The sequence below is a fragment of the Dermochelys coriacea genome, chromosome 2 (assembly GCF_009764565.3).
Source record: "Dermochelys coriacea isolate rDerCor1 chromosome 2, rDerCor1.pri.v4, whole genome shotgun sequence".
Lineage (NCBI taxonomy): Eukaryota > Metazoa > Chordata > Testudines > Dermochelyidae > Dermochelys > Dermochelys coriacea.
The window spans coordinates 2,671,460-2,698,152 of record NC_050069.1 but is presented as its reverse complement, the minus strand read 5'-3'; the positions used below and the strand labels follow the sequence as shown (position 1 = coordinate 2,698,152).

The 26,693-nt window shown below is 43.9% G+C and overlaps 1 protein-coding gene across 4 annotated transcripts in view; it reads right to left on the bottom strand.

Annotated features, from left to right (window-relative positions):
* Positions 1-26,693, bottom strand: part of HSF1 (heat shock transcription factor 1) — a 98,752-nt gene that overhangs the window by 66,703 nt on the left and 5,356 nt on the right. For 3 of the 4 annotated variants that reach the window (XM_038388735.2, XM_038388736.2, XM_043509866.1), the window contains 2 exons: positions 17,621-17,729; positions 2,148-2,284 (listed from right to left, as the gene is read on the bottom strand). In XM_038388735.2, coding sequence (XP_038244663.1) covers positions 2,148-2,284; positions 17,621-17,729 — 246 coding nt within the window. Of the gene's footprint in view, positions 1-2,147; positions 2,285-3,160; positions 3,217-17,620; positions 17,730-26,693 lie in introns of those variants that run through there. The other variant, XM_038388739.2, reaches the window with a different exon arrangement.

Genomic DNA, 26,693 nt, shown 5'->3' with positions numbered 1-26,693 from the left:
GCAGGACTTGAAAAAGATCTAAGGACATTTAGTTTCTGAATAGGATTCCTCAAATCCACCAATGAGACAGGAATACAATTTTATACCTGGCAGCACAGGGGGTGCCAAAGTGCAGCCCACAAGTCCAGTTCAGGCCATGGTTGCCTTTATCTTGAATAGATTTGACTTGTGCAGAACCCACATCCCAGCATGGAATGTTCCACTGTGAGAGGAGGTTGGGTCTGCTCAGATCAGAATTGAGTACTGTGTGTGGAGATCCCTACCCTAGCCTGGCCATACAGCTATTAAAAATGAAGGCAGTTGTGAGCTGCATTTTGGAGAGTGGGTTTACCCTAGTTTAAAGGAAAAGTGCAGCAATTAGTACTTGGGACTCCCTGTGGAAGTTAACAAAGTTTAAAATAATGTTTTAGTGTGTGTTAAACACCTGTGTTTCTTGCTGCTCCCATTACTACCAGAAACGTATGGAGTTTCATCTTCAAAGGCCTTATAACTGATTTTTTTTTTCCTGTTTTGGATCAGTCCTATTCAACATATTCATAAATGATCTGGAAAAAGAGGTAAAACAGTGAGGTGGCAAAATTTGCAGATGATACAAAGATGATACAAAACTACTCAGGATAGTTAAGTTCCTAGCAGACTGCGAAGAGCTACAAAAGGATCCCACAAAACTGGGTGACTGGGAAACAAAATGGCAGATGAAATACAATGTTGATAAATGCAAAGTAATGCACATTGGAAAACATCATCCCAACTCTACATATACAATGATGGGATCTAAATTAGCTGTTACCCCTCAAGAAAGAGATCTCGGAGTCATTGTGGATAGTTCTCTGAAAACATCTACTCAATGTGCAGCGGCAGTCAAAAAACGAACATGTTGGGAATCATTAGGAAAGGGATAGATAATAAAACAGAGAATATCCTATTGCCTCTATATAAATCCATGGTATGCCCACATCTTTAATACTGCGTGCGGATGTGGTCGCCCCATCTCAAAAAAAGATATATTGGAATTGGAAAAGATTCAGAAAAGGGCAACAAACCATTAGGGGTCTGGAACAGCTTCCATATGAGGGGAGATTAATAAGACTGGGGACTTTTCAGCTTGGAAAAGAGCCGACTAATGGGAGATATGATAGAGGTCTATAAAATCATGACTGGTGTGGAGAAGGTAAACAAGGAAGGGTTATTTACTCGTCGTAACACAAGAACTAGGGATCACCAAACGAAATGAATAGGCAGCAGGTTTAAAACAAACAAAAGGAAGTATTTTTTCCTCACAATGCACAGTCAACCTGTGGAACTCCTTGCCAGAGGATGCTGCCAAGGCCAAGACTATAACAAGGTTCAAAAAAGAACTAGGTAAGTTCCTGGAAGATAGCCATCAATGGACAAATTAGCCAGGATGGACAGGGATAATGTCCCTAGCCTCTGTTTGCCTGAAGCTGGGAATGGGAGACAGGGGATGGATCACTTGATGATTCCCTGATATGTTCATTCCTTCTGGGCCACTTGGCATTGGCCACTGTTGCAAGACAGGATACTGGGCTAGATGGACCTTTGGTCTGACTCAGTATGGCCGTTCTTATGTAACGGTCCAAATGAAGACTGCAGTTCAGCCAATAACTGCATTGCTCCTTCCCGTTCTACAGCAAAGGTTCAGTTGCCCTCTGACATCTCCCTCTGGGAGAGGAAAGTCTGCCATAACCTCCATTAGGCCAAACCTACATAGACAGTACTTTAAAAGAAAAGGAAATAAATCTGGAGGTGAAGCTGGCTCCCAATTTGCCAAGTCAAAGTGAATTTGGCTTCCATGTTACAGGCCAAATTCCCAGTTGTCTCCAGGGTATTCCAAGCAGCGTCATAAATCAAGCCAGATGCTAAGAGAGCAATTGGAGAAATTGGCACACTAAATATCTACCACAAACTGACTGGCTGATTGGCACTGCAGCTTGTGACTGAATGCAATGTGATGCAGGAGTCAACTAGAAAACCACTTGGCAGAGAATGAAAACTACAGTGCCAGAATCCCCTTTATACTCAGAGCGTGCGGCTGCTTTTCTGACTAAAAAAAGAGATAGTAACCTCCTTAGTTTCACAGGGGTTTACCCACTGGCTGGCTTGAAATATCCGTTATGTACACTTACGCTGGTTACTTTCCTCTTGATATTCTCCAGGAGCTGCTCCTGGCCTCGGATGAAGTACGGATGTTGAAATTCAGTATCGTCCTTCTCTGGCTTCACCAAGCCACCCTGCTCAATGTGGACAACCTTCCGAAAGCCATCTAAAAGTCAAAGATGGATAATTAGAGAAAAGCAGAGCAATCTAAAGACTGAGAACGTCACTGCAAGCACAAATCTATCACTGTTCGCCAAGGACAGACACACAGTGCTCTACTAGTTCAACAGTCTTTGGGATCATTAACCCTTTGTGGGCATGTCCTCTGCTTCCTATGCCCCCTCCTCCAGCCCCTTGCCAGGGTACGAAACCCAACCCAACCCCTCCCCCAGCAGCAGACATTCCAACACTGCCTACTCTACCCTTCTGCTAGGCTGACAGCAAAGGTGATGAGTGCCTCCTCAGCCAGACCACTTCATTTCCAATGCCAGCTCCCTCCCAAGGGTGCAGGGCAGTGGAGGGGAAGGGGAACTGGAGTCTTTGGGGTTCCTCTCAGACAAGAGCCCCTACCTTGCTACATATCCCAGTGACAAACCCAGCACAGCACCTCTTAGAAACAGGAAGCCCTAACGGCATTAAACATCTGGGGATTAGGCAATAACCTAACTTGCCTGTTCAGTACAAGGCATCAGAAGGAAAAATTCATTCGCAATAAATTTTTCTTTAAGAGTAATGCCAAAGAGAGAAACTTGAAACAAATACAGGCAATTCTCATGACACCAAAGGGGTTGCAATGTATCCAGTTTGGGGGAGAAGATGGCCTCCAAGTACCATTAGCACCGATACACTCAGCACTGCACAGGATACACAAACACCTGACCTGTCACTTCATCCACGACTGAAACACCAACACCTTTGTGATGATTCCCTGTCGCTGTTTACCACCACCCAGCAATACTACAATAATCATTAGAGCAGGAAGTGAACACTACATGTCTAACTGAAACTGTGATGGGAATTTAAGGAGGCAGAATGTAATTACCAGAGTTGGAATTTGGCCGAGACATTGGGGTTAACACCTCAAGAGTGCCATGGAATCTGTAATGAAGCAAAGTGATCAGAATCTCGGTTTCGCAACTCGCCAAAAAGACAGGAGTGTTGTGCTCCTAGCACTACTAATGCTTCACTGGTGGAGGTACTGATCTACACAGATGGATGAGCTCCCTTCTGATTTTATTTAGCATTTGTTTAGTATTCTTTGTAGCATCTGAGTATTTCACAGCACCACTATGAGGGAGGGAAGTATCCCCATTTGTGAGATGAAGAACCTAGGCTTGAGTATGCCCATATCTCCACTACACAGGCTGACACAAGTCTTCTTGCGACGACATGTGTGCATGTGACTATACCCAAATTTGTCTCTGGCCAATGGAAGTGCCCTATTAGAGCACCGCAGTAAAACCACCTCCCCGAATGGCATAGAGTCAGGGTTGGCATACTGAGATCAACACTGTGTGAAAGTAGAAACTGAATGACCGGTGTAGACTCTAGAAGAGTCCTCTAGCAGCTGTCCCACAGTGCTTTGGTCACAATTTTAAAATGTGCTGGGGTCACAGAAACCTGAAGGTCACCCTCCCCCACTTGTTAAAACTCCCAGTGTGTTTTTGAAATGCCTCTTCCTGATTACTCACCTGGTGAGCACACCTAGCAACTCACCCGTACTGCGTGCAACCACCTAGCCAGCCAGGCCGGCTCCATGCAGTAGATGCACTCCTGCCTGCTGCAGACAGGAAATACTGATCTCCCGAGCCAGTGGGAAGAAGAGGCCGAGCACACACAGCTATGGACCAGCTGTAGAAATGTGGACATCTCTGAGCAGACTGTAGGGGGGATGCAGGCAAAAAGGTAGGACAGGGATCAGCAGCAGTGCCATGTGAAAGGGACAGCACGAGACCAGGGAGTGCAACAATTGATCTAGGGCTTCTCCACAGACCTGCTGCTTCTACAAGAAGCTGCAAACCATACTTGGTGAAGACTGCACCAGTGCCCCACAGACCACCGTGGATACCTCGGAGGAGCCTGGGACAAAGACCCTAGCTGTGAACAGAGAGGAGGAGGAAGGGGTTGGAAGATGTGGTGGGGGACTCCAGCCATTCCATGAACCAGGACCTGCTTGAGACTCTGCCCCAGTCTTGCCAGGTGAGTGCGAATGAGTCCAATGAAGGGGAACAGAACTCAGGTGTGTGCATGCATTTCTCCTTACAACGTTTACATGTAAAAGTGATGCCCAGCCCGTCCCTAAGTGAATAAGACAAAGGTATCTACCATTCCTTGTTTTACTCGTATGAGAAGGGGTAGCAGTACAGCAAACAGAGGGAGAGCTGGCATCTTTCATTCCCCTGTTGGGTTAGGCAGTGGGAGAAGAGAGGGATGCAGAGCACTGTATTTGGATGTCCCTTGTACCTGCCTGAGAGAGCTCAATGGACACACTCATGGAGATACTCTGCAATCCTCTCCTCCAGGTTTCTAGGGATGGCAGTCTTATTTCTTCCTCCACAGTAGGACATTTTCCTATGCCACTCTGCAATCAGTTTGGCTGGCACCATTGCAGTAAACAGGCTAGTGGCATACGGGCCCAAGTGGCTTTGGGACACAGAGCAGACATTCTCTGTGCCTTTGCTACCCTCAGGAGTGAGATAGCTAAAATCCCCACCACCTGTGGAAAAAATAGTTCCTGCACTCACTGCCATTGTCCTGTGCTCATACCCATGGAATAGGCACCAAAATCTTATAGATCCATGCAGCAGAAAGCCACCACACTCACCATAGCTGGGGCTAGAGAGCTGTGCTGAGGTGTTCTAACATGGAAGCATCGATAAGGGAAAGGAGTTCTGAAACTCCTCCTTTTCCACTGTGGTTGTAAAACCAGCAGTACATCTCTGTTTTTATCAGCAGCTTCTGGAGTGGTGGCCTTCAGGGCTGCCCCCTCTGCACTCACAGATCCCTGACCGCGAAAAGAGAGAGAGAGAGAGAGAGAGAGAAGGGGATGCAGGAGGATGTTCTACAAGATCCTGTAAAGTCAGTGCTACATCGGACCATGAACAGAGGGCATGGAGGGCAAATATGACTAACGGCACAGAGAAAGAGGACAGAAAAAAGGCCCAGGAGCCCCCACAGGACAAGGAGGAGGACATGCACCAGGAAATAATGGGTCAAACAAATGCTGCAGACCTTGTTTGACCTACAGATCCAAAAATTCCAGATACTCCACCTTTGCAGCCCTTTGAGAACTGCACGGCTGCTTCACATTATGTCCCTAAACATATCATGTGGCACAACAGGGCGCATCTGTACCCCCACCATGCCACACAGCAAGGAAAACTGCAGATTGATATACACCAACAGTGGTACTCATGGGTTAATATGTGTAACCACAGTGAACTATGCCTGTGTGCTCAAAGGGACACATATTTACTTCCTTTCTCCTTCAGATTTTCACCTTGTTGTGTTAAAAATTTGTATAATATTGCCTGTGGGGTTTTTTGCACATTGATTTTTCTGCAGTGTTTTTTCCCAACACAATAAAGTTTCACTTTGGAGAATCAAATTATTTTTTAGTTCACAACAAATATTGCAGAATGCACAGCAGTAGCCAAAGCAAACAGTACTTGTAGATGCATACCGAGCACCACACAATTTATAGCTTCAGGAAAATACCAGCCATATTTATAAACGTGGAGCAAGCACTACACAATTCTGAGCAGCATCCCAAGCTGCAGGCCCAGAGAACTCGGTCCTGTGGCCGTTACTGTGCTCTCTCCAAACCTCCTTTAGCCACACAGCTCCACCAGCCATGGCAGCAGACAGTCGCTCTACCCCCGTCCTCCACCCTGAGAGCAGCTTTCCCCCTTTGCCTCACACATATTAGGTGGCTATAACCACTGGGATATTTTCGTCACTGAGATCCAATCTAGTGAGTAAACATCACCAGTGTCACTTCAATCTACCAAAAGTACATCCAACCGTCACTCTGCACCTGCTGAGCCAGTAGCTGAACCTTCCCTTGGTGCCCTCAAGGTAACCAGTGTACGACTTCATGAGCTAGGGGATCAAAAGGGTAGGCTGTGTCACCCAGAATCACTGTTGGCATTTCCACATCAACAGTCGTGATCTGCCAGTTGGGAAAGAATAATCCTGCTTGCAGCTTTCTGAACAATCCTGTGTTCTTAAAGATGCACGTGTCATGCACCTTCCCTAGCCAGCCCACATTGATAACAGTGAAGCATTCCCAGTCATCCTCCAACACTTGCCAAAAGGGCTTCTTTTCAGTGGTTAGGCAATGTGAGCTCCTGCCATAATAGGAATATGCATGTGGTCAACTGCCCCACCGCAGTTTGGAACCTCATTGCTGCAAACGCATCCACTATGTCCTGCATGCTGTGGCGAGTCATGATTGTGCAGAGCAGGAGACAATTAACTGTGGATTTTCCAGCTTCAAAGTCATTTCCCCGGATAGATAGCAATACAGCCGTGTAAGCTTTCAGAGTGTGATCGTCGCTTGCTTCTTAACGGTCAGTGCAACTCATTCTGGTGTCCATGCATGATCCAGGAACATGGCCTTCTGCATGCATTCTGTAGCCATTGCTGTTCATTCCAAAGCCACATTACGATGCAATTCCCCCAATCAGTGCTTGTTTCTTGGGCCCAGAAGTGGAGCTCTGCTCCATGAATACCAGCACACTTTAATTGTTCGTTCTATATGCCCCTCAAACTGTCCTTGAAGAAACAGTTATGTCCCTGTTATTCCAGTATATCCTGCAAGTCTGCACACACAGAAGAATTGTGCTTGCAGCGTTCATGAGACTAGCTCAGAGCTTTGTGGGCTCCATGCTTCTGTCTGAGATGGCAGACGCTCAAAAGTGCTGCATGGATCCATGGGATTTTTTTTTTTTTTTTTTAAAGGAGTGAAAATGATGCGATATGGATGGTGTTGTGAGATGGAGACCATTATATGCCGTCATTCCCAGAGATCTCTGGGCCAGTCACTTCTACCCCACAACACACTGTGGAAGTTTCCCAGGAGGCACTGCACAGAACAGCAGCATGTGGCACACTGGGATACCTGCCTCACATTGACACCCGCACCCATGGTGAGTACGCATAGCACCGATGAAAGCAGGCACACGCCTGAGCAGTATATAAATGTTGGTGGCTGTATGCCGACATACCGTGTGCAGACCACGGTTTGCATGCAGAGGTGTCTTAAGTAATTTGTCCAAGATCACACGGAAAATCTGTGGCAGAGCAGGGAACAGAACTCTGATTTCCCAGGCCAGTGCCTCAACCACAAGTCACCCTTCCTCTGAAGAGCATAGCCTGCTGCACCTTGCAAGGCTCCTGTCCGAGACACGTGGCCCTGAACTTCATATTACACATTCCAGACAGACAATCCATAACATTCCTCACAGGTACGGGGAACCCGAGGCTCAGAGGATAAGTGACTTGCCAAAGACCACACAGTGAGTCAGTAGAGGAGGAAGATTAAAATTCCACAGTCCCTATGCAGATGCCACAAGAGTAAATACAGCCCATGCGGTGTCTGATTTAAATGCCAGACTGACTTTTTTAAATAGCCAAACACTCGTATCTCTGTTACATTTAGATCCTTAAGTTTCAGATACGCACTTTGTTTCTGCTGGAGGCATAGCTGTTACAGAGACGGGTGAGTACAGGAGGCCCATAACTGACACACATGCTGTGCTGCAGCAATACCATCCTGAAGAGGCAGTCTGGTAACTGAGTATTAGCTTGGGGTTGTGGGGAAGATTATTATTTGTATTGGGGGAGCTCCTAGGTGCTCCAGTCATGGACCAGGCCCCCATTGTGCTAGGAGCTGTACAAACAGAACAAAAAAAATCTCTGCCCCAGAGAGCTCAACAGCTGGACACAGAACAAATAGAGAAACAATGGGACAATACTGGTCAGCATGGCAAGCAGTGGCCTCAGCACATCCGCAGTGGGACTATTGTCAAGATTTTTGGAAGCATGACAGCAAAGGAGAGTTTGGAGGAGGAATAGGAGGTAGTTTTGAGACTGTTTATAGGAAGCTCCTCCCACACATGTGCGGAAGCCTTGGAAAAAAGCAGAAAAGTGTTTGACAATTTAACAAGCAGGCAACGGAGGCTGGTATCATGGGCTGATTGGAAGACACGATCAACCTTTAAACACTGAATGAGAAGTGATAGGCCATGAAGGGCCTTGAAAGTGAAGATAAGTTTGTTTAATATGACAAGGAGTACTTGTGGCACCTTAGAGACTAACAAATTTATTAGAGCATAAGCTTTCGTGAGCTACAGCTCACTTCATCGGATACATTTGGTGGAAAAAACAGAAGAGAGATGAGAGGTAGCCAGTGGAGGGATGCAAAGAGAGGGGTGACAGGGTCAAAGCGACAGACCGGGGAGATTGATCTCTGCAGCAGCATTCTGAATGGACTGGAGTGGGGCAAGACTGCATTTGGCCAGGCCAGAGAAAAGACGCTGCAGGAACTGGGGTAACAGGGTCTTAGCTGTGTAGAGGGAAAGGAGAGGCAGGATGTTAGAGATGTTATTCATGAGGAATGTGCAAGACTTAGATATAGCCTGGATGTGAGGTCCTAGAGCAGAGGTCCCAAAATTGAGGGGCGCATCCCTGTAGGGGGCATGGAGGAAGTTCTGGGGAGGGATGCAGCGGGGACCATGCCAGCCCCCACGGGACGGGGCAGGGGAGGGAATGCCACCCAACCTCTCTGCCAGCTCTGCTCCATTTCTGCCTCCAGCCACGCCCATATCTCCCATCCCCGCCCCCAGCCTTGACACAGCTCCACTCCTACCTCCAGCCTCATCCACAGCTCCGTTCCTGACCTGGGGCTGAGGCTGGGAGTGGAGCCACACCTGGCTCAGGGGATGCAGGTTCAAAGTGGCGCTTATCTCAAGCGGCTCCCAGAAGCAGTGGCATGTCCCTTCTCCAGCTCCTACACAGAGGCACAGCCAGGCGGTTCTGCATGCTGCCCCATCCGCAGGCACCGCCCCTGTAGCTCCTATTGGAGCACGTAGGAGCCAAAGCAGGACCATGCCATGGCTTCTGGGAGCCGTGTTTTGCAGGCCCCGACCCTGCGCCTTGGCTGGAGCGGGGCCAAGCCGTATGGTGCGGCCCTCAACCCAGTATCCCGGCTGGAGCACCGGAGGGGGGCTGAGTCACCTGGTGAGGCCCCTGACCCAGCACCCTGGCAGAGCCACATGGTGCGGCTCACAAACCAGCTTAAAATGGCTCGGACCGCGGGCCATAGGTTGCCCACCGCTGATTTCGTGTTTAGACTATGAAATGCTTGTAAGTTGCTGCATGTATTAATCTCACTTACAATGTCTACATCCCATGTTACAAAGGTAATATTTACGTGTTTGGTCTGAAACTGTAAAGCCAGGCCCCCCCACCAGCCTGGAGAGAAACATTACCCAGTGTGAAATACTAGGTTTCAGAGTAGCAGCCGTGTTAGTCTGTATTCGCAAAAAGAAAAGGAGTACTTGTGGCACCTTAGAGACCAACAAATTTATTAGAGCATAAGCTTTCGTGAGCTACAGCTCACAAAGTTTCCACCAAATGCATCCGATGAAGTGAGCTGTAGCTCACGAAAGCTTATGCTCTAATAAATTTGTTAGTCTCTAAGGTGCCACAAGTACTCCTTTTCTTTTTGTGAAATACTAGTTTGCTACAGGAGGTGTTATCTCCTGCCCAACAAAAGAGTCCATAGATACCACACAAACCAATGTGGACTTTGTTGATTGCTTCTCCCCTTCTCCCTCCCTTCCTCCTCCCGGCACCCAAGAAGAGGAGACCTGCACATGAACTCGTCCCATCATCTTGAACTCTGGGGGAAGGGAACAAAATTCATGTCAAGAAAAAACCACATCTTTTTGGCTGTTTGAACTCTGAAGGGCCAGAGACTCAAAACTGAAGCCAGAGATCCCCAGGGGCTGCCTCCTGGGGCTGTCCTGAAAGACACTTTGAATAGACAGATCACTACAACTCCGACACTCTTAGAATTTAGACACACCAATGAGTTACTATGTTTGCTCGTTTTAACCTGTAAATAATTCATTCCTTTTTCCTGCCTTTGGTGTAGAATCTAGAGTACCAGCTGCTCTGGGGTAAGTGACTGGTCTCTCAGGACTAGAAGCAACCTGAATGTGGCATGATTTTGGGTGTAAGTGACCATTTATCACTAAGCCCAGCTTGTCTGGGTGGCAGGTAGGGTGACCAGATGTCCCAATTTTATAGGAACAGTCCCGATTTTGGGGTCTTTTTCTTATATAGGCTCTTATTACCCTCCACCCCCATCCTGATTTTTCACATTTGCTGTCTGGTCATCCTAGTGGCAAGATAGACTGGAGAGCCCGGGGGACTGTTAGTGACTCCATGGTAAGACTGTTATAGAGGTCCAGGGGTCACATTTGTTACTGGTTTGGTGAAATCTAATATAGAACACACTACCAGTTTGGGGTGTTTGTTTTTGACAGACTTTCTGAGGTAGGCACTCATGGTCCTGAGCCACTCAATAGTGCGAAAAGGAGAGAAGTAGATCTTCAAATCAGCAAACAGCTAGTAGTTTAATTGATGTTTGCAGATGAGGCTACTCGGAGATAAGGTGTAGAGAGAGAAGAGAAGGGGACCAAGGACAGAGTTCCGTGGAACCTCCACAGACAACTGGAGGGAGGATAGGAAGGATCCTCCAAAGGACATGCTGAAGAAGCCATTGTGGAGGAAGGAGGAGACCCAGGAGAGGACAGAGTCATGGAAGCCAAGGGAGTACAAGATTTCAAGAAGCAGTGCATGGTCAGTGATGTCAATGGTGGCTGACAGGTTAAGGATGGGATACAGATTCTGAGTTTTGGCTAGGAAGAGAACATTAAAAGACTTCAGCGAGAGTGCTTTTAGTGGAGTGCAGACAGAAAGAAGCTGGACTGAAAAGGATCTAGGAACGAACTCCAGGCAGCAAATGTAAACAGCATATTCAGTGAGGATTAATGAGGAAAGGTTTAAACACCTGGATGATCTTCACATTTCAGCAGAAAGCTACAAATATTAGATGGTCTTTTGTACTGAACTCAGAAATAGATTTTGCTTTAATCCTTCCCCAACCCCCTCAGAAAAGGAGAATTAAAATAACCATAGACAAGCATACCAACTTGGTCTATACCGTTTGTTTAAAATGTTGAGCCCTCAACTAGGAACTTCCTGGCTTTGAGTGGTTTGTTACAACTGATGTGTTATCAGGTTAACTTTTGATATGGATGTTATATGACCTCCTGGTAAAAAAGTGACATTGCAATTCTACTACTCGGTGAGAAAAGGAAAGAAGTGACATGCTGAAAACTGCTTTCTGAGCATCTTAGGTAACAGTGATGTACTCAAAACTTCAAACACTCAGAACATCTAAAAACCACTCAAGAGCATACAAATCCACTGCAAAAATTTTTTTTGGAATATGCCAATTTTGTAAACCACTAGGATAAATCAAGAATGGTGGCTGTGAAGTGTTAAAGTTAGACCACAGCTATGGTTGAAAAGAGCTTCCTGCACTGCAGCAGCAAGTAAATGATTTAGAGAAATTGTACGTTACTGTAGTGACATTAGCCAGTTTCTCTGTTATTCAAGTGATCCTTAGAAACCAAAAAGAAAAGGAGTACTTGTGGCACCTTAGAGACTAACAAATTTATTAGAGCATAAGCTTTCGTGAGCTACAGCTCACTCCATCGGATGCATTTGGTGGAAAAAACAGAGGAGAGATTTATATACACACACACAGAGAACATGAAACAATGGGTTTATCATACACACTGTAAGGAGAGTGATCACTTAAGATAAGCCATCACCAACAGCAGGGGGGGGGAAGGAGGAAAACCTTTCATGGTGACAAGCAGGTAGGCTAATTCCAGCAGTTAACAAGAATATCAGAGGAACAGTGGGGGGTGGGGTGGGAGGGAGAAATACCATGGGGAAATAGACCTAAGAGTGGCTATACTTCAACAAAAAAGCTTCAAAAACAGACTCCAAGGAGAGACTGCTGAATTGGAATTAATTTGCAAACTGGATACAATTAACTTAGGCTTGAATAGAGACTGGGAATGGATGAGTCATTACACAAAGTAAAACTATTTCCCCATGGTATTTCTCCCTCCCACCCCACCCCCCACTGTTCCTCTGATATTCTTGTTAACTGCTGGAATTAGCCTACCTGCTTGTCACCATGAAAGAAGAAAAGGAGTACTTGTGGCACCTTAGAGACTAACAAATTTATTAGAGCATAAGCTTTCGTGAGCTACAGCTCACGAAAGCTTATGGTCTAATAAATTTGTTAGTCTCTAAGGTGCCACAAGTACTCCTTTTCTTTTTGCGAATACAGACTAACACGGCTGCTACTCTGAAACCTTAGAAACCAAAGACCTCGGTCATGAACCATGGAGACATCATGGCCCATACTTATTCAAAGGACTAGTGTTGAAAGGTAATGAAACTGTCATAATTTCTAACACTGGAATACTTTCTAAAGCCCACATCTGGAGCATTAAAGCTAATCCTTGATATAACCTCCAGGTGAGGGGTATATGAAAGGCATCCTTTATGTTGCAGCCTATCACAAGAATTTAAAACCAAAAGGTAAATATAGGTATTTGTGTGCCGAGAGGAAGCTGAGCAGACTGCCCTGAAGCAGTGTCTCTAGGCTAATCCCAGCGTATTCCTGCTTTGCTGGCCTGGCAGGGAAGAGTAGACAAAGTCACCTACAGCAGCTGTTCTCAACCAGGGGTCTGGGGCCTGCGAGCGGGACCAATGCTAGACTCGCTGGGGCCCAGGGAAGAAAGCCGAAGCGCGCTGTGCAGGGCTGAAGCCCAGGGCCCTGAACCCCGCCACCCTGGGCTGAAGCCAAAGTAACTTAGCTTTGCAGGGCCCCCATGGCATTGGGCCCCAGGCAATTGCCCTGCTTGCTACTCTCGAACGCTGGCCCTGGCTTTTATATGCAGAAAAACAGTTGCTGGGGCACTGGTGGGCTGTGGAGTTTTTACAGCATGTTGGGGGGAAGTGTCAGAAAGAAAAAGGTTGAGAACTCCTGACCTAGAGATCTTTAAGTAGTGCTACAGTTCGTTCACACACACACACACACACACACACACACACACACACACACCCCCCCCCCCAGTTCTGCACTTCCCTGCATGTTCTCAGAGTAAAAGGAGCACTAAGCAACACAGGTTTAGACGCCAGAAAAGACAGCACAGTGCATTTGCAGAGACTATTGAACTAGCATTAACATAGGGACAGACAGATTTCTTGAGAACAGAGTAAATGGTTTTCAGGTTTTGAACAGAATGTACTCTCCACTCCTCCATCCCAGAACGCTAGCTCCTACTCTGGAGTATTTCCATGAAAACTCCATGTCCCAGGACAGCAGCTAGCACCAAAAACAGGAGGTTTCCCCATATTTCCCTTAGAATGTTTATTTTGTGGTTTATGGTAGATTACTTGCAACACTATAACTGGATTTACTGTCCTAATGCCAGATAGAGAATCTAAACTAGTCATGTTATCATGACCCAATGAACTGATCAGATTAGCTACTAACCAGGATAACTCCAAATTTACCAAGTTGAACTGTGGGCCAATATAATATTTTTATACTGAAACGTTACTTGGGAGAAACACAAGATTATGGAATTGCAAAATTCTACTAAATAAGCATTGAACAATTCAAGAAAGATACTACTGCAATAGCCACATTGCTTATTTGGTTTTCATATTATAGTAGATTCCAATAAACTCACTGCCCTCGGCTAATCAACAATTTTAATCCACGGAACCAACAAATTCAACTTTTCTTCCAGCAAACTGGACTAGTTGGTCTGGGACACTCTGAAATCACTTTTCAGTCTGGATTTGTCCAAATTCTTTAACTTTGCTCCTAGCTAAAATAAATTTAAAAACTGAACAGCCACCGACCACAATCCCCAAACAAATCAATTCCTGTTGCAACAGAGAGAAGAAAGAACAAGATCAATATTAAATCCATCAACTTCATGAAAAACCTCATACATATACAGACTCGGCTGCTACTCTGAAACCGGTCATTAAAAATAGTCTTTAAGAACGTTTTGGCTGACCCTTCAGTTACTTACATGCCAATGGTAGCAAGAACCGTAATTTTAACAATTAACACACACCACATTTTTCCCCATCTAAAGCAAGAAGTTATTGTTTGCACCTGTTCTTGGCTCTGTTGTGAGAGGGATTCTGGCAAGAGACTATTTTCAGGAGGAGCACTGTGTATTTAAAGCCTTGTCAAGGCTTATCTCCCTGGGACCTATTCACCGCCTGACTTTCCATCATCATCATATCAAGGGACAGCACCCAAAAATGTAGATGAATTTACAAGGAAGGCCATTCAAGCGCTAGCTTATTTTTGGAACAGAGTTGTGAGTACAGTCCCAGTGCATTAGAAAGCTACTTGTACTGTACAGATGTTTCACAGCAAGAATGGTCTCCCAGGCAGTGCGTCTCAGGAAGATTATTATACATCTCAGTAAAAGCAGGAATGTCTAATCCTCATCCTAAAGACAAAATGGAGTGACTAACTAACCTGGCATTACAACTAACCGACACGACATGAGCTCGCTACACAAAAGGGGTGCGGATTTCAGGCCTATGGACTTTTTACCTTGGAACTCTGGAAATGGTTTAAAAAAAATCCACTTAGCCTAAGAACCATCTGATGCATGCTGGGAACTTTGTTTTGAGAACTGGACTCATTATCTGAGACTTTTCAAGGTTGCTCTGCTTATGGGGTAATATTGTTTGGGTTAAGACCACTGGAAAACTCTGGAGTTGCTATAACAGATGAGGTAGCTTTCATGGACTATGCAAGTATGAAAGCCAGAAAAAATTCTGCTGGCAGTGGGGATGGGAAGCTCTTAGTTGACAGTGGTTGGTCTTTCAGAGTATCCTTTTTCTTTGCTTTTTTTCTATTCCACTTTAAGGCCCCAACACTCTACACACAATGTTTGTATCATTTATGGATTCAAGTTATAGGTGAGATTTTTCTACTGAAATAGATAAATGGTGAAACCTCTGGTATGGGCAAAGTATTATCAGTAAAAAGCATACTTCCCTTCCCTACAGAAGGAAGGAACCTTTATACTGCTAATATTGCATTCACACTATGGGAGCTGTACGGCTTTTACTATACTGGTACCATTTGTAGTACAGTTTGTTTACACAGACCAGGCTTGAGAGTGAAAACTATTGAAGCTTAGAACATGCTACTTCTTGACTTTTAATAACGTACCCATGTCACAGATCCACATGATTGGTGCTATGCCTCTAGCTTTGGAACAGACTCTCAGAGAAACCCCTTCAGGGTGCCAGACCTGCTAAGGGTTTCACTCTTCCTCCAGGTAAGCCACGTGGCTCCAGTGCCTTCTTAGACTGGACCTCTGGGCCTTCAGCACTCCTGCTTCACATGGTGAGCTCCATTCAGCAAGTCCCACTGAGACAGATTCCTGATGGAGACTTGTCCACTCTGCAGGGATTACTGCACCTCACCCAGCATTGGCAGGGACACTCCCACAGTATCAAAACAGTGGGTTTATTAGTTAAATGGAACCCAGTACAGTAAGTCCTCAGGGTAGTCTGGAGAACTGAAGGTTACAGCATAGTCCATTCTGGTCAGCCCAGAGCCCAGTCAAGCTGTAGTGAATGTCTTGGTTCAGGCTCTCTCTTTCCATCTGACCCCCTTGGTCAGACACCAAGTGAGAGCCCCAACTCCTTCCAGTAGCCAACACTTAACCCCCCAGTCTTCTGTACTCCACAGGGAAGCTGGGCACTGTTCCCCCAGCTGGCGAAGTGGGGAAATAAGCATCCCTTGGGGGTGTTGGTTTCAAAGCGTCAGTGTCCAGGCAATTGGATTTGCCATTGTCTTCTAAAATGCTCCACTGATATGGGGTCTAATGCCCAGACGAGGTGACACCCAAGCTTGTGTGTCTTGGCTTGCTCAGAGAAAACAGTCCTTTTCTACCCACTGGGCAACAATGCAGCATACAGGGGAAACTAAGGCACAAACAGGCCTCAAATATTACAAAATATTCCCACTGTCACAAGCCACGCTAGTCCTGGATTCTGTCCCAGCTGTTTCCTGCCACTGTGAAAAAGGAGGGAACTGACAACTGGGCGAATGCCTAACCCATGTAATTTAAGATGGATATAATTAGATGAGGCTTCCCTAACATTTCCCTTTCTTCTTGATTCTAGGATTATCTTCACTTCCCCCTGGTTCTGACAGCATAAGCAGAGGACGCAACACTTGCCTTAATACACATAGATGCTTAGGTCAATCCTATTCCAAAATGATCCTGTATTTGTGGCCACCCCATAAAAAGCAAGTTGCATCCTCCTCCCGCATTGGCCAGATGGATGAGCTCGCCTTCTCTTGCAAAAACAGCCTCACAACCTCCACTCCCCTGCCTTCCTGAAGAGGATAGGAGATTGGCTCTGCTTCCCGAGGAGGGGACGGGCCGCTCCACTTTCAACAATGGAATGGGGAGAAGAGTAGAGGCGAGTCCAGTTCTCTGATGTAACCAACTCTATGAGCTCTTCATCCCAATGGCAGGCTTGGATTTCTTTGGTGATGCTTCTCTTTGGGAGGGGACAGGGAACTCTCCACAAGGAGCTCTTGCCTTCCTTTCTCAGGGCACTGCTGCCTCCCATTGTCCTTCCCACATTAGATCATCATAAACAGGGGAGGGGACAGAGCCATGGAAAAGAGCAAGTACAAGATGTGGAGAGACTCCAAAACTAGTTGAAGTTATTTTAAACAGGTCAGGTTTGGTCAGTGTCTTAAAGTGACCTACACAGCAGCTGCCTCCTAAGGAAATTGACAAGAAATCAGTGAGCATGTAAAACATGCTGAGCTCAGTCTAACTGAAAGGAAGTGAGGTTCTGGGAGAATTCCAGATGGGATCCCTCTTGGCTACAGGGTGTACATGCCCAAGGCAAGGATGGGTGTCTGCACTGAAATGCTAGTGAAAGGTGAAACAAGGAAAGTGTGCAGGGCTCTCGTTCTAAGAATCAAGGAATATCAAAATGTGAATGACAGCTATTGAGAGAAGCCAGTTAGAGGCTGCTTCACCTGGAAAACTTTGTGATGAAAGCTCCTCTTTTCTAAGGCATTAGATTATTGTCCTAGCAAGGTTCTCTCTTCTCAGCAGAGGCTAACCTTATGACTGCACTCAGATCCCCTCCCCTCCCACCAAATCTGATAATGAGAAGCTTCAAAGCTAACATGCTTCCAACCCAACTGAACCAGAATGTTCCTATACTGCCCTTCCAGGTAAATAAAGAGGCAGGCAGAGGAGGTGAACACGGCAGAAAGGCATAGGCCTCACGCTTTGGGTTCTTGAACTGCCTAAGAGGTACTTACACATGTTGAGCTGACGTACGAAGCTGGCCATGTTGTTATGTTTGAAGTACTTTGGAAGCACCTCCTTGGCAAACTGGCCTTGGTCAAACACATGGAAGCTGTTTCCACTCTGTCAAAACACAAAATAAAAGTGACTTGTTATGAACTGCACGGCATCACTGACTAGAGCTTCCCTCAAGTTACTCTTTTTCAATTTAAATGCTACAGACTGATCCCATGGCAATGTTCTTCTCTGTCACACAGTACACAGTGGCTCCTTCTGATCAGGCTCACTCTGTGGATTGGCTGGAGATGAGCATGCTACAGAAGCAGTGCTTCACATTACTCAACAGTAATGCATGAGGTGGTAGTGACAAGAAGAGTCACAAAGTAGCGGGAAGGATAAGTCATCTAAGCCAGCAATTCTCAAATTTTCATACGCTGGACCAAATCTTCACATTCTCATGGACTGCCTCCCCTCCAAGTTACGATAACACAGACCGTCTCCTCTTACAGAATAGATCCTTGTGGCAACCACAGTTGTTTATGGGGAAGAGTAACATTAGCTTTATATTTAACATATTTTTAGCTATTAACTAATTTAGTAGTTGGAAACAAGGAGATGACCAGATGGTGTCCCCTGAATAGATATGTGGACACAGTTGGTAACAGGCTTTGTGGCAAGGATATGTTCCACATATCTATTCAGGGGACACCATCATAGGGCCTAATCGCATCAGCTACACTATCAAAGGCTCGTTCACCTGTACATCTACCAATGTGATATATGCCATCATGTGCCAGCAATGCCCCTCTAGCATGTACACTGGCCAAACCGGACAGTCTCTACATAAAAGAATAATGGACACAAATCAGACATCAGGAATTATAACATTCAAAAACCAGTTGGAGAACACTTCAATCTCTCTGGGGTCACTCGATTACAGACCTAAAAGTGGCAATTCTTCAACAAAAAACTTCAAAAACAGACTCCAACAAGAGACTGCTGAATTGGAATTAATTTGCAAACTGGACACCATTACATTAGGCTTGAATAAAGACTGGGAGTAGATGTGTCATTACACAAAGTAAAACTATTCCCCTCCCCCCTTTACTGTTCCTCACAGGTCTTGTCAACTGCTGAAAATGGCCCACCTTGATCACAACAACAAAAGGTTTTTTCTCTCTCCTGCTGGTAATAGCTCACCTTACCGGATCACTCTTGTTACAGTGTGTATGGTAACACCCATTGTTTTATGTTCTCTGTGTACAGAGACAGGTTTCAGAGTAGCAGCCGTGTTAGTCTGTATCCGCAAAAAGAAAAGGAGGACTTGTGGCATCTTTTTGCGGATACAGACTAATACGGTTGCTATTCTGAAACCTGTTATTCTGTAGAGTAGCCCAAATTAGGTTTTTAATTATGGTTAGTGGGCCTGTATTACAAATTTGGGGGCAAACACTGCTCTTGATCCAAAATGAATATCCTCCTACCCGATAGTGTGTGGTTTCCACAAAAATCAAATATAAAATATGACCTTTCTGTAGTTGCTAAAACTACATTAGACATTACTGTTGCATTTAGCATTGCTCAGCAAGGAAGAAATCATGTAGGGCATTTAAGTGCTATTTCTACCCTTGGTTCACTTGGTCAATTACATATACTATTCAATGTGCATGCATAATTCATAAAGTGCATGTACATATTAGTCATTTCTTAGCGATATTTCAGGTTAAGACAAAGTTACATTGTTGTCACATTCAGGGTATTTGGATCAGAAACATTTTAAAATGAAAACTTGGAATTCAACATAATCTGAATCAGCCCTGGGGGAAATGGACAAGTACACCAAGTGAGGCAGCAGTTTTACACCCCTACATTAATTAGCAGGCAGGCCCTGGTTACAAACAAAGGTTTGGCTGAGTGCCTCCAAGCATAACAAGTTGTGTTTAACATTGTACATTCAAAGCCTCAATATTCCGCCTGGCTTATAGGCATTCTGCAAAAATAACGAGAACCAGGGGAGAGTGCCAAAAGATACTATGCCCAAGTGTCAAGGTGGAGCAGAAAGCTTTGTAGCCCATGGTTATTGAAACAATAGCCTAGTTTTAGCTTGAGAAGTGCTGCTGCTCTGCAGAAACCAGGTCATCTATTATTGCACTGGGAGATTTCAGAAATGCAATTTTTTTTGCACTGGTTTATGAGAAACACCCTTTAGATTCTGGTCTTTCAGTCTATGAGATTATTAGTCACCCCATGAAACAGATGAGCATGAAAAGTCAAAATCTAGGAAAAAGGTGACAGTTCTAATTAAAAATCTGATCATTTTTAAAAATTATTTACAGCTGTGAAGTAACACCAACTGGCCAATTTTTGTGTTTCCACTCTGAATAGTACCATGTAAACGTTACTATATTAAGATTAGCCCATGGTGGTGAAGTCACACAGATGTGAACAGCAAAAAAACTGAATGAGCACACAATAATTTTAACAAACATCACTACCTTTTATGACAGGTTTCAGAGTAGCAGCCGTGTTAGTCTGTTTTCGCAAAAAGAAAAGGAGTCCTTGTGGCACCTTAGAGACTAACAAATTTATCTGAGCATAAAGCTTTCGTGAGCTACAGCTCACTTCAACGGATGCATTTGATTAATCACACCAAACACTTAAACTTGATCTGAACAAAAGGGAAGTTGATCAACCATGACAGTCATTTGAAAATGGCATGAGGCTATTAAAGTTTTTTAAAATAAAATTTTAAGTGTGGTTATGCTCTCACACCAGGAGGTTCCACATTTGTTTTAACAACTTTCAGCCTAAATCTGACCAATTTCTAAGTAAAAATGACTCTTTGTAATTGGTAGTCCTAAACATATTATCCGGGATCCAAAAATCTAACAGATCTTTCTGGCTTCTACCTCACTACCACTGTTGATATACAAGACAAAAAATAATTAAATGCCCTAAAACTTTGTTAACACGAAGCTAAGGTTCCCCTGTGATGCCTCACACTTCTCAGTGGCTAAAGAGAAACCTCTGAAAACCATGAAATTCAAACTAAAGGAACATAGACCAATAACCTTACCCCATACTCCCATGAGGTTTCAAGTCAATTCAAGTGAACATGCAAACTTGAGTAACTAGAATTGTTGTCTTTTTAATGGTAAGTGACCTAACTTTATAGCAGAACACCTGCTCTGCTGTAATATAATTCATTCTCCCACAGATGTATTGTCTCAAACTGCAGCTTTTATTATAGTAATTTGCCAAAGCAAGCAGATGAGATCTGCAATACACACAGCAGCTGGTCTATGCCTTAAAATGTGCCATTTTAACATATTTTTTAAAGAATCAGAAAACCTTTAAGCCCAGACAGCCAGTTCTCATATAAAAAGCTAAGAATGACCAAGTGTTGGTTATCTAATTGGTCTGAAGATATAACTTATGAAAACAGAAGTCACTAGATCCAAAGAGGAAACAAATTGAAATGTACTATTTAAAGATTACACAACTAAGATATTGTTCTCCCCACATCCTAAAAACGTCCACACAAGATACAGTAACATCTTTTACAAGTTTCAGAGTAGCAGCCGTGTTAGTCTGTATTCGCAAAAAGAAAAGGAGTACTTGCGGCACCTTGGAGACTAACAAATTTATTTGAGCATAAGTTTTCTTGAGCTACAGCTCACTTCATCCGATGCATAGTCTCCAAAAGTGCCACAAGTACTCCTTTTCTTTTACAACTCAGAGGAGAAATAAAGATTGAGATGTACTCAGAAGGTAGTTAGAAAAGAGTGGCAACTACAATGGAGGAGTGTTAAAAATAGTAAGAAGGTAGAATGCAATGGAAATAGCTTTATTCCATATCTGATTACTTCTCACTTTGAGCCAAGTGAACCTGACTCAAGAAACGAGACACCTGTTGTAGAGAGTAGCTTTTGAAGGACCTCCCATGTCCTCCATCAATAAGATCCACACGGGGGCTGTGTTCTCAGCTGGACATATAGGGCATTGCCCTCAATTCCAAATGATATTCAAGAGACGTTCACAACATGAAATCCATCCAAAGAGTTTTATACAGCTGCCCAACATGGTAGTATTGAGTACCTTCCACACAAAATCAGTATCATTAGCGAAGTCCTTAGTGTATGTTTACACTGCAGTTAAACACCTGCAACCAGCCAGTGCCAGCTGACTAGGGCACATAGGTTTACTGCAGCTGTCTAATTGCAGTGCAGACAGACTCCATGGAGTCCACTAGGGATGATATCTCCCTTTTCAGAGTAAAAAAAAACCACAAAACTCTGCTTGGGATAGGATTTTATTTTTAATTCTTTAAGATTTGATTTTCTATTTTGGGGCTGGCAGGAGCTTATTGGGTAAAAGGGATGTCAGTGTTGCAAGTGTCATTCTTACGATGGAAAGGTTTGTTTGTTTGTTTTTTTTCTCCACAAATTTTTGGAGAGGAGAGTTTAGCAGCATTTACTAAAGACAGACTCCGGATTTGCCTGATCTCCTCTGGGAGTCTGTTCCCTACCTGCATCCCCTTGATAAAGAATGCTTTGTCCCCAGCTTTCTGATCTGCACTGCCCAAGAGAAACGGCTGTTCATAGACTGAAATTTGTTTTTTAATGGAGCTTTGGCTTGATCCATTAATTAGTCATACTCTTTTTTTTGAATTCTTTGAAAGACATCTAGTCTTGACTTAAAGACTTCAAATGATTGAGACTTCCCCCCCCCCCCCCCATAAGTTGTAACAATTGTTATCCTCACTGTCAAAAAATTGTGCCTTACTTTGTGGTCAACATATTTGCATTGGTAGCCACAAATTTAGAAAATGTGAAAACTTAACATGAATTAATTCATTTTGATTTTAGTAAGGATTTTGATACATTCCTACAAGACACTCTCTCAAACAACTAGGGAAATGTCGTCTAAATGATATTACTATGAGGCGAGTGCACAATGGTTTGAAAGATCACTCAGAGTACTTATCAATCATTTGCTATTAAACTGCAAATGTGTATCTAGCAGGGTCCCACAGTGGCCATTTCTGGGTCTGGTGCTACTCAATATTTTCATTTATGACATGGATAACGGAATGGAGAATATGCTTATAAAATTTGCAGATGATACCGAACCGGAAGGGGTTGCAAGCACTTTGGAGGAAACTATTAGAAATCAAAATGACCTTGATAAATTGGAGAATCAGACTGAACTCAGTAAGATGAAATTCAATAAAGATAAAAGCAAAGTACTATACTTAGCAAAGAAAAAAATCAAATGCACAACTGCAAAATGGGGGAATAACTGGCTAGGCAGAGGTACTGCTGAAAAGCATCTGAGGGTTATAGGAGACTCCAAATCAAATATGAATCAGCAATGTGATGCAGTTGCAAAAAGGCTAATATCATTCCAGGATGTCAAATGAGACATGGGAAGTCACTGTCCCATTCTACTTGGCACTGGTGAGCCTCAGCTAGAGTAGCGGTCCAGTTTTGGGCGCCACTCTTTAGGAAAGAGGTGGACAAAGTGGAGGGAGTCCAGAGGAGAGCAACAAAAATGATAAAAGATTTAGAAAACCTGACCTATGAGGAGGATTAAAAAATCTGGGAACATTTAATCTTGAGAAAAGAAGGCGGGGGGGGGGGGGGGAGAAGAGGAGACACGGCTTAGAATCATAGAATCATAGAATATCAGGGTTGGAAGGGACCCCAGAAGGTCATCTAGTCCAACCCCCTGCTCAAAGCAGGACCAAGTCCCAGTTAAATCATCCCAGCCAGGGCTTTGTCAAGCCTGACCTTAAAAACCTCTAAGGAAGGAGATTCTACCACCTCCCTAGGTAACGCATTCCAGTGTTTCACCACCCTCTTAGTGAAAAAGTTTTTCCTAATATCCAATCTAAACCTCCCCCATTGCAACTTGAGACCATTACTCCTCGTTCTGTCATCTGCTACCATTGAGAACAGTCTAGAGCCATCCTCTTTGAAACCCCCTTTCAGGTAGTTTGATAACAGTCTTCAAATATATTAAGGGCTGTTATAAAGATGATGGGGATCAATTGTTCTTCACATCCACCGAAGGTAGGACAAGAAGTAATGGACTTACTCTGCAGCAAGGGAGATTTACATTAGCTACTAGGAAAAGATTTCTAACTCTAAGGGGAACTAAGCTCCAGTATAGCTTCCAAGGGAGGTTGTGGAATCCCCATTATTGGGGGCGTTGGAATGGCGTAGGGTTACTTGGTCCTGTCTCAATGCAGGGTGCTGAACTCGATGACCACTCAAGGTATCTTCCAGCTCTACAGTTCTATGATTCTATGTTCAAGCCCAACTAATGTTTTTCTTGTGAAAAAGTTTTGCAGCATGGCTTACATTTACAAGACTCTCAATCTTGATCACGAGACTGGATCATTTACTCCACAAGACTATGAATATTTTGCTACTATTTTGTAGACATTATCTGTTAATCATCATATTTCTCTTCCAGATTCCTAGCTTTTATGTTAACTTTCACAGATCATAAATTGTAACTATTTGTAAGCCGCACTGGTATCGTACAGTACCGGACTATCTTTCCACGCATTTCTCCCTCTTCCAAGTGTATTTTAAGAATGGTTGTTTGGAAAAAAAATTAAATTATACAAAGCAAGTGATGAGAACATCACCAGGTTACCACCACACTTCTACAGTGGCGTGTAAAAGTGTTGTCCCATCTACACTAGAAAGTTTTTGGACCATGGGGATCATCCAGTCTGACCTCCTGTACAACACAGACCAGAGAACTGCCCATAATAATTCCTAGAGCAGAGCTTTTAGAAAAATATCCAATCTCGTTTTAAAAATGGACAGTGATGGAGAATCCACTGTGACCCTTGGTAAATTGTTTCAATGGATTAATTATTCTCACCATTAAAAATGTATACCCTATTTCCAGTCTGAATTTGTCTAGCTTCAATTTTCAGCCACCGTCAAGACAATGAGGGCGAAGACTGAATCCAGGGACGTGAATTAGCCCTTTTGGCTACAGCATTGCACTGGGAGCTCATGTTCAGCTTGTTATTCACCATGCCCAAATTTTTTTCAGTCACTGATTCCCAGGATAGAGTCCCCCATCCTCTAAGCATGACCTACATCCTTCATTCCTAGAGGTATACATTTAGCTACATTACAATGATACAGCATGCTTACACCCACCGAGCTTACCAAGTGATCCAGATCACTCTGTATCAGTGACTTCTCTATTATTGGGGGAAAATGGTAATTTTTTGTTAAATCATTTTGTGTATCAGCTGAGAAGGGTTTTGGACATTTTCAGCAAAAGGTACTTTTTCTAGTGTAGAGAAGGACCTCCATGCTGACCTGTCTATTGAGGACTGGCCTGGAATTTAGCCAACAGAGCAGAAAGTATTTATGAGCTGCAGGCATAACAAGTTGCTGATTCAGTTACTTCATGACCACTCTGCTTCCCTCCACATTAAAAAGGCTTTGTTGGTGGGATTCTACTCTGAAATGTGACTACGTAAAAGTGGCACCTTCTTACTCAACAGACCCAATCCTTGCATATACTCCAAGTCAGATCTGTGGATAGAAAACTGGATTCTTCCTTCTTCTACAACATAATTGTTTACTTAGTCTATATTACAGTGCTAATGAGCATTCATCTGTGGAAACCTATTGAAAAACATGGGTTTATACAGATGTAATAGCTTAATTTGAAAACAACAGAGGGTCATGGTTGTGTGAGGGCAGAGTATAGCCTGCAAAATCTTTTATGGTAAAGTGCAAAGGAAAGAAGCCAGTGTGATTTTTCAGACTCTGGGATGAATCTGCAGGGTGGGAAGTTGGCAAACAAAAGTTACTACTTGTAAGATGAGCAAAGTCTATATGGAACTCACTGAGAAAAGAGTCATAAAAATCTCACAATCCCATTTGATTGAGTTACTTTTCAAAGTAGAGTCTTAATTTAAAAGTGATCTGTAAAGGAAGAGTGGGTTTGTGCCATTCTTGTTTCCTTAACTCTCTTTTCCACTGCATGCATCCGATGAAGTGGGTTTTAGCCCACAAAAGTTTATGCCCAAATAAATGTATTAGTCTCTAAGGTGCCACAAGTACTCCTCGTTCTTTTTTGGGGGGGGGGCGGGGGGGCGGAACATGTTTCTTTTCCTGCTTTTTACCCGATCTGCTCCCTTTCCTGCACAAAACACAGACAAGACCTGGCTTGAGCCTTTCTTTAAGGATCCACGAATGTGCATTGAGGTCTCAGTCCTTAAAGTGATATGTGGCATATAACTTTTTTCCACCTGTTTGTTGAGTGAAGCAGATGAAGAAACAAGGCAGTGAAAACACAGGGAAACAGAAAGGTATAAAAGAGCATTGAAGTAGAGAGGAAAAAAAGAGGAAATAAGCATTGAAGACAAATCAGGGCAAGATACACCATGACATTTTACAGGAAATAAAGTTAAGTGAGGAAAGGAAAAAGTATCTAAAGATTGAGGAATGGCAAATTCTAAGTTACCCAAAAACCTGATTGTTATATACTGAATTGGATTGTCATTGTCAATCAGTACACAATGGCTTTATACCCCAACAAAGGGCATTGCAGCATATGGATTATTTTGCGGGGTTAATATGCTTGGTCCCTGGGCTATAAAGCCTAGAGTACAATATCAAAACCCTGCCCTCCTTTGAGATCATTTCAAGGTACCTTGCTACATTGTTTCTTAGTTGCACTGTTCATGTATTTAAGAACAACAGTTCTGTATGGTAGGGATCATATCTTTCTTTCGCCATGTCTTCACACAAGACAAACACACACAGTGCTCCATAAACGTGTAAAACATTTACTTTCAACACTAGGCATAACAGGGAACTCCGATACCAGCTTTGTATCCTCATTCTACAAAGACAGACTTACCACGTTTCTGGAATGATACCTGCTGAATCTAAGCATATATTTCATGCAAAACGAACTAAATCCATCTCCAAACCATGTGCTCTTAGGCCCGGTCTAAGCCAGAAGGTTTGTACTGGTAAATTCTCCTTGTATAGATACAGCTTATATCTTCCTAGTGTAGATACAGAGTGCTTTTGCTGG